At 47.1% G+C, this 8,734-nt stretch overlaps 1 protein-coding gene across 5 annotated transcripts in view; it reads left to right on the top strand.

Moving 5' to 3' along the window:
- Positions 1 to 399: 399 nt before the first annotated feature.
- Slc2a3 (solute carrier family 2 member 3) overlaps positions 400 to 8,734 on the top strand; it is a 66,758-nt gene continuing 58,423 nt past the window's right edge. The window contains exons 1-3 of one of the 5 annotated variants that reach the window (XM_087656141.1): positions 1,072 to 1,120; positions 1,388 to 1,458; positions 3,883 to 3,960. In XM_087656141.1, coding sequence (XP_087512267.1) covers positions 3,940 to 3,960 — 21 coding nt within the window. In that variant the 5' untranslated portion in view covers positions 1,072 to 1,120; positions 1,388 to 1,458; positions 3,883 to 3,939. 5 annotated transcript variants of the gene reach the window in all.

The raw sequence follows: 8,734 nt of genomic DNA, 5'->3' as shown, positions 1-8,734 counted from the left end.
TAATGTGTGACGGTCCTGTTCTCCCTCTCTCCTGCTTGGCATTCCTTTCTTTCCCCTCCCTTCTCCCTTGTCTCAGCCTTCCGGTGTGTGCCTACTGGCATTTAAGAGTCCCCTAGCGATGTACTCAGTTACACACCTTTGCACACGCATGTTTGTTCACTGCAATACCCCTTTTGAGAGGTGCAATTCCGACCTTTATTTAAAAAAAAAAAAAAAGACCCTGCCAGCCCCAGCTCCACACGCTCCTCAGAAGCCACGTTATCTTGCAGACTTGGCCCGCAGTCATTGCAAGCCTGGTCTTCCGCCTCCCAAACCTAGCGGTGCTGTCTGCTTGAGCGTTACCCCCACGCACCAACGGGGTATCAGACCTTTATGATACCGAAGCGCCAAACTCGCACCGGAGTCCTTTCGGAGACGAAGGGGAACACTGGGGCTGTGAAGGGGTTCCCCAGCCCCTTCCACGGAGCCCTCTCTGAGCCGTCCTAGGGGCAAAGAGGCGCGAGGGGCATCCGTATCTCTTAAAGCAGCAATGTCAACACCCTTTTAAGGGAGGCGCGGAGGATGGCGGAGCCCAAGATGTGAAGGTTTGGGGAGCTGACACGTTCGGGGACCCCAGAGTACGGCCGGTCGGTTGGTGGCCAGGTGACAAGCAGGACACAGGCGACCGGCCACCCTGGAGGGGACTTTTGCCTCCGCGGTAAGTGGAGCGTGCAGGGCGGACGCAGCGAGCAAGCGGGCGCCGGGCACGTTTTCCTCCGTCAACGGACCCTTCGGAACGGAAAGTGGGCTGGCGACGGCGCGGGGCTAACGGCTGAGACGGTGGCGGCGGTGGTGCTGTCACTCCGGCGCTACGCCCGCCCGGAGCAGAGCGGGGCTGCCAAGCGGGCGGTTGGGCGGAACTCGGCACCGGGCAGCTGCGGGGATGGTGGGTGAGAGGCGGGAAGTCGAGGTGGGTGGAGGGTGGAGGGAGGAGGGTGTTCGGAATCGCCCCTGCGGATGTCCACGGAGCATCTACCCGGTCCCAGGCCCTCGGCCAAGCACATGGCCAAGAGCCCCGCCCTCCTGGACCTCACATGTTAGACAAACCGGTAGAGCATAGATCGTAGCTGGGGAAGTCTTTGTAAGTGAGGATGGAAACCTACCGACTCGGTCAGGCCGGAAGGCGCCCCCGCTGAGCTACACTCCCTCCCTTGTTAATTTTTGAGTCAGGGGCTCTCTGGCCTTGAGCTCCCTCTTGTAGCCCAGGCTGGACTGAAACTGTAGATCCTCTTGCATCAGATCCAGAGTACCTAGAACTACAGGCCTGTGCCATCAGGCATGTAAATCTTCTCAAGGGAAATGTAACTAACGGGTGAAGGAATCAGGACAGAACTGTGTGTTCCGCCAGGTGCCGGGTAGAGAAAGTGGCTTATCTGAGAGGATCTTTCTGAGAGTAACTTCACGGAGACTGAGCCTCAAGTGAGTCCAAGCAGAGGTAACTGGACCGCGGACAGGAAGGAACTGTGTTAGCCATGAAAGATGTCTGCTAGGGTCATTTGTTTTTTAAGATTTATTTATTTTAGATTATATGAGAACATTGTCACTGTCTTCAGAAACACCAGAAGAGGGCATCAGATCCTATTACAGATGATTGTGAGCCACCCTGTTGTTGCTGGGAATGGAACTCGGGACCCTAAACCTCTGAGCCATCTCTCTGGCATGTCCACTAGGGTCTTAAGCCAGAGGAAAATTGACTTAACAAATTTGTGGGTAATTCAGTCATCAAGTGACTTACTCCCTAAGTGTTTGAGAAAGGATGAAAGGCTAACTGCCTTTCAAACTGGTCTTAGTTTCTCCCAGTTTAATCTGTAAGCATGAAGAGCTATTCTGTGAGTTAATCACTTTAACTTTTTTTTCAACAAAGTACTGGGGATTGACCACATGCTAGGCTAGTATTTCCCTACTCAACTATATCTCTACCCTACCCCCACGTAGGGGGGAGGGTTGTGGGGGGTCTCCCTGTAACTTGTAGGATTTGGTTCCTTCCTTCACTATTGGGTTCCAGGGATCCAATTCAGGTTGTCAGGCTTAGCGGCAAGCACCCTCACCGGTGCACTGAGACAGAACCTCACTTTTAAAGAAAAGCATATTTATTTGAAGTGAAAGGCCACTGTGGGGCTGATGTTTGTTGTGCTTCTCCAAAACGAGAGTGACTCCGAAGGTGATAGGGGGTTCTCAGGAGAAAGAGAAGGGATCAGAAGAAGAGAAAAGGCAAAGAGACCTTTGTCATGGACTGTGGTGGCATCTGCCCTCAGTCCCAGCACCTGGGAAGCTAAAGCCAGATGGCTGCACAACTAGCCATGCACACCAGCTCAGCAAAAGGAGGAAGAAGAGAAGGAGGAAGAAGAAGAGGAGGAGGAAGAGAAGGAGGAGGGAGAGGAAAAGGGGGAGGAGGAGGAAGAGGAGGAGAAGGAAGAAGAGGAAGAAGAAGGGGGGAGGAGGAGGAAGAGGAAGAGAAGGAGGAAGAGGAGGAGAAGGAGGAGGAGGAGGAGGAAGAGGAGGAAGAGGAGGAGGAGGAGGAGGTATGGAGAGGGTGAGATGGTGTGGCCAAAGTCTCCAACCAAGCTAGTGTTTAAACTTCGCCTCAGGTCGCCTTCAAGGCCACCTGTCCATGTCAGAAGAAGGGTGGAGAAAGCAGACATGGTAATGTTGATAGCTAGCTAAGCAGGATCATGATTCTTGACTACTGTCACTCACTGAAACGGTCTGAAGGGAGGTGAGGGTAAAAGGGGACAGATGCTTTCCAATGTTCTGTTTTGTCATTGTTTCGGATACAGAGTCTCACTGTGGAGTCCTGACCGTCCTGAAACTCTCTATGTAGACCAGGCTGCCCTCCCACTCACCCTTCTCAGTGGTGGGATTAAAGGAGTGTGACACTGGCTATTTCAAATACTTTAAACCTGTTGTTGTTCACAGCTTTATTTGCAACAATTGAAAACTAGAAGCAAGGCAGATGTTCATCAATGAAAAGTGAATGGATAAATAACGTATCACAGCCATGTGATAGAACACTCTAGGATTATTTTGTACTGTGGAAGTATTTCTACAAGAAGAGGCTAGTGAAGCAGAGCTGGGTTTGTTCGGTTTTTAAGATTTCAGTACAGTTTTAAGCAGTAGGGTTAGGAGAAAGGAGATGCACCTGAAAGTGAGTGTGGGCTCCTCACGGGAGAGGTGCCAACCACAGACCACTGGCCGGATCAGAACATCGCTAAACCCCCAAGTGTGCTGAGGGCTCCAGTTGTAGCTCTTCAAACACTAACTCCTACATGACAAAATAAGCAGTATTCTTTGTGATGGTGGAGAGATGGCTCAGTTCCCAGCACCACATGGTTCCTCACAACCATCCATTGTAACTCCAGTTCTAGATCTGATACCTTTGCACGTTCTTGTGACCTCCCTGGGCACTGACCTGCATACAGTAGAGATACAGACATGTAGGCAAGACATATATATATATATATATATATATATAGTAACATAAGTCTAAAACAAAAGAAAAATACCACAGAATTGGTGCCAGCAAGGTCACCTAACTCACTTCCTGTACATTTTGCAGATGGAGAAACTGCTAGTTGGTGACAGGTCACGACTCAAAATCTAGAGGTTATTTTTTTTTTTTTTAGCACGTTCAACTGTCTTTCTTTCCTCCACCCAAGACGCTTCACTTGTTAGCCCTCCCCAGCGATTGAATAAGGATCCCGGAATTGAGTTAATCTAACATATCATTAGCATGGATAAAAAGCTCACCTCCAGTCCAGGTGATGACACACAGGCTCTTCTTTCAGGGAACCCAATTAGAGAGAGCGAGTAACCAAATAACTAACGACCGATTGCAATTTACAGGAAGCTGTGCCTTGAAAAGAAATTTGAAGAAGGATCAAATCTTGCTACGATAGAGAGATGGAGAGCAACAAACAGAACGTGAGTATCAAGATTAATATCAAGATTAATATCAGAGATTAATATCAGATTGGCATCACACTGCTGTGCAACTGTTGATAACCTCGGTGTTTGCCGTCTCCCTGAACTATTTATTTACTTATTTATTTTATTTGGTCTTGCTAATTAAAGACATATAAATGACGACAGGAGAGACCATTACTGCTTTGGCCTAGAGGAGAGACTGTTACTACTACAGCCAATAGACTTAACATGATCCCTTAACATTTTTTTTCTTTTGGGGGTTTTGGGGAGGTCAGGGTCTTTCCTTATAGCTGTGACTGGCCTAGAACTTCCCTATGTAGGCCAGGCTAGCCTCAAACTCACAACTGCCTCTGCCTCTCAAATGCTGGGATTAAAGGTGTACACCACCATGTCCAGCCTTCCTTTCTTTGTTTCTTCTTCCTTTCCTTCTATCTATCTATCTATCTATCTATCTATCTATCTATCTATCTATCTATCTATCTATCTAAGGCAGAGATTCTTATGTATCCAAGGTATGCCCCAAAGTTGCTATGCAGTCAAAACTGAACTTGAACTTTTTCTGGTCCTCCAGCCTCCACATCCAGGCTAGGCCACCATGCCTACTTGTAGGAGGGGAGTGCTAGCCATTGGACCCAGGGCTACTTACTACTGGGCAAACACTCCCCCAATGCATTTGACATTCATAGTTATTTTACTTTTAAAAATTACATCCTCGTGTGTGTTTGTGTGTGTACACACCCATGCGTGGATACCAAGGTGCCTGTGTGGGGGAGTCGTCATCTGGCATCGTGGCAGGTCCCTTTACCTTCTGAGCCACCTCGCTGGCCCACTTCATAGTTTCAGTATGTGGGTTGTTTTTTTTTTTCTTTTCTTTTTTTTTGGAGCTGGGGACCGAACCCAGGGCCTTGGGCTTGCTAGGCAAGTGCTCTACCACTGAGCTAAATCCCCAACCCTCAGTATGTGTTATTCAGAGTGACAAGAATGATGAAATAACTCAAGTTCGGCCCTGTAACAGCATCTGCTGCTCTCGTTAAGGGTTATACACTGTGGTTTTGAGGGAATCTTGAACTGAGCCATGGTGCCATAGATCTGAAAAGCAGTGTAGAACTTTATGAACGTGTACAACCACCACCATTCTTTCAGGAGCATCTCTGATGTGCAACTTAGGCACGTTACTTGCAAAGCACTGTGACAACATGTCCACTAAAGGTAATATGTAAGGCTCGGTCTTTTGGAATGGGGTTAGGGCAGGGCAGACACCCTCTGATGGTTGGTGCATGTTACTAAAGTCAGGGAACACGGGTTATTTCTGGAAAGGAATTTGCATAAAGCTGTTCTCTGGGAATTTGCTGGTTTGTTCGTTTGTTTGTAGGTAGCAGCTTTCTCCTTAGCCCTGGCTGTCCTGGAACTCACTCTGTAAACCAGGCTAGCCTCCAACTCACAGAGATCCCCTTCCACCTCCTGAGTGCTAGGACTGAAGCCATGTGGCACCCTGCTGGGCATTTTCCCCTGCTGAGTGGTTTTCCTGGTATCTTGACTCACATCTGAGAGCCCCAGTTGTTGGGTTTTTTTTGTTTTTGTTTTTGTTTTTTCTGAACATTTTAATGGTCGACCTTAGAGAAACAGTTGTCTCCTTTGGCATGCTTTTCAAACTGAGGAAATCAGTCAGCCATTCTTTCATATCATGCTAGCATATACTATGTGTTAAAAAACAACAACAAAAAAAAACCTTGGTTATGTTTCCATTAATTCATTCGATAATATTCACTCCTTTTATCCTTTGTCTTTCTCTCTCCTCCAAGTCTCCCTTTTCTTTTCTTTCTCTTTTTTCTTTCTTTCTTTCTTTTTCTTTTTCTTTTTCTTTTTTTTTTTTCTTTTTTTTTTTTTTGGTTCTTTTTTTCGGAGCTGGGGACCGAACCCAGGGCCTTGTTTTTTTTTTTTTTTTTTTTTTGATAATCGGTTCTTCACAGACTTGCATGCTGTCCTTGCATAGGGGCTAAATCTCAGTCAGCTAAGTATATAAATTACAGAAGTGAGTTAAGTGATCCTCTTTTTTTCCTGCCCCGCCTTTATTAAATATATTGTATGACTTTTCTTAGGAAGACACAAACACCTATTTACTCACCCCAGATAGGGTACCGATGATACACCAAAGAGTTGATTCCAGTCTGATCTGACTGGAACTTAACCGGAGCAGGGATAGGGAATAACTTATCTGCCCACGGGTGACTCAAAGGCAGCAGCTTCGTCATCAAAAGAAGCTCATGGGGATAGGTGAGATTCGTCATTGGATTTCCCTCTACAGCTTGCAGACGTTCCCTCACTCAGCTCCCCACTCGCCAACCTCACCCCCACACCCACACACCCCACACACACCCCACGCCCCCGTGCTAGCAATTGCTTAACCGACCTCCTCAGGGAGGCTCATCTGAGTTTTACGTTTTAAGTTTCCCTTAGCCTCCCATTGGCAAGCTCGGGCCCCTCCCCTCTCAGAAAGGACTGCCTCGAGCTAGAAGAAACAGCTGTACAGCACGTAGCCAGGCGAATTTAACAACCCGTGCTCCCGGATGATCAAACGGTGCTCATTTACCAGATTCGAGAGGCAAAAACTAAGTCTAGTCACAGGACTGAGGAGAAATCAGTGCCTGGAATTTATGGTACAAACAGTACATCGATTCCCCTGGCGAGAGAAAGCGGGTTTGTCCGAGCCAGTGAGATCCAGAAGAGCTGGCAGGGCACATGGGGATGATTAAGTCTGGGTTCTACAGCAAGCTGGGCTTGGTGCCAGGGAAAGGAGTGCTCTGTAGACTGGTCAGGCAGTGCCACGGAGACGAGAGGGTGTTCAGTGACCGTTAGTTGCTTGGACCAGGGCAGACAGGCCAGGAAGGGGGTGCCAGGAGGTTGACTTTCAGTGAGAGACCCCCTTTTTAACGCATCTGTTTGCTTCATCAATCAAAAGCACGGCTGCTCTGTACTCTGCCTACCCCAACTTCCCACCAAGCTCTCCTCACCAAGCTCTCCCTACTGCACATCTTGCGAGTGGCTCACCCTCGCTCTGTTTATTGAATAATTGAGCCTTACTATTTGAGACAAGGGGTTACTCTGTTTCTGTTTCAAAAATTGTAGGCTAACCTGGGCAAAAAGCAAGTCTGAGGCTAGCTTATCCTACCCAGTCTCAGGAAGACAGAAACCATATAGGCTGCCCTTTCTTAATTCTAGGCTTCCTGATTATACCACCCTTACTTTATGTTTTTTTGTATTTTTGGAGCTGAGGACCGAACCCAGGGCCTTGTGCTTGCTAGGCAAGCGCTCTACCACTGAGCTAAATCCCCAACCCCACCACCCTTACTTTATAAGGGTAGCACACATCATTTGTGTTTGTGACAGGATCTCATTATATAGCTCAGGCTGGCCTCAAATCACTAACCCCCTGCCTCAGTTCACAATGCTGAGATGACTAGTGTGTGTGCCATCATGCCCTCCCAATTCTTGTTGTATTTGAAAAGAAATACACATCTATTAAGCTTATAGTATTACAGACATTAACAGAAAATGTTCTCTGAAATTTGGTAGGATTAAGGCTAAGTAAAGGTTAAAATGTGTATTGGTGGTTTTACTAGGAATTAAAAACAGAGGGGTTGGGGATTTAGCTCAGTGGTAGAGCACTTGCCTAGCAAGCGCAAGGTCCTGGGTTCGGTCCCCAGCTCCAAAAAAAAGAAAAAGGAAAAAAAGACAAAAACAAAAACAAAAAATAAGTTAGTAATATGCACCTTGATCAGATGAGCTGTAGTGACAATTTAGGAATTTTGGTGTCCTTGAAAAACACAGAAATAGGGGCTGGAGAGATGGCTCAGAGGCTAAGAGCATTGGCTGTTCTTCTAGAGGTCCTGAGTTCAATTCCCAGCAACTACATGGTGGCTCACAAACCATCTGTAATGAGATCTGGTGCCCTCTTCTGGTGCACCGGCATATATGTAGGCAGAACACTGTAAATAAATAAATCTTTTGGTTTTTTTTGTTTTGTTTTGTTTTGTTTTTTTTCCGGAGCTGGGGACCGAACCCAGGACCTTGCGCTTCCTAGGTAAGCGCTCTACCACTGAGCTAAATCCCCAGCCCCAAATAAATCTTTAAGAAAGGAACAAAGAAACAAAGACACAGATATGAGCATATTTTCATTTTAATCCCGGGGTGGGATGTGGGGCTGCTTCAGATCATCCACAGGAGCCGACTGTGATTTGCCTCGTCCCCTAGCAGGGGTGTCATTTTGCCAGAGACAAATACTTTTTTATGTGACATTTGGAGTTCTGGAGACTTTTCAGAGGATACCAGGGAGTTGGTTGTTGCATTGTTTTTGGTTGTTGGGGTGGTTGTTGATTGGTGGTTAGTTGCTGTTTGTCGTAGGAGGTTTGTTTTGAAGGAGCGCACAAAGAGGAAACAGGAAATTAGATACTCTGACAGCGAAGATCAAATTTGCCCCAACAAACTCAACACTCCTAATCAGCAGGAAGTAGACTAATGATAAAGTCACCCCCTTTCTTCTACCCTTTTTTCTCTCCTATCTAATGTTAGGGGGTTGGAAGGGTGGGAAAGGGTGGGAGAAAGAAGAACCCACGGAGTAGCGAATGCTGGCTAGGATGAGCATCTTACTTGCCCTGGTTTTGAAAACTCAGTAGTAGCTGAAATTGTGTCCAGCATCACAATGACATAAAGGGCAAGATGAATCAAGAAGTGGGTTAAAGGGGTTGGGGATTTAGCTCAGTGGTAGAGCGCT

The sequence above is a fragment of the Rattus norvegicus genome, chromosome 4 (assembly GCF_021556685.1).
Source record: "Rattus norvegicus strain SHRSP/BbbUtx chromosome 4, alternate assembly SHRSP_T2T, whole genome shotgun sequence".
Taxonomy (NCBI): domain Eukaryota; kingdom Metazoa; phylum Chordata; class Mammalia; order Rodentia; family Muridae; genus Rattus; species Rattus norvegicus.
The sequence above is the reverse complement of the archived record's forward strand: the minus strand, read 5'-3'. Positions and strand labels throughout refer to the sequence as shown.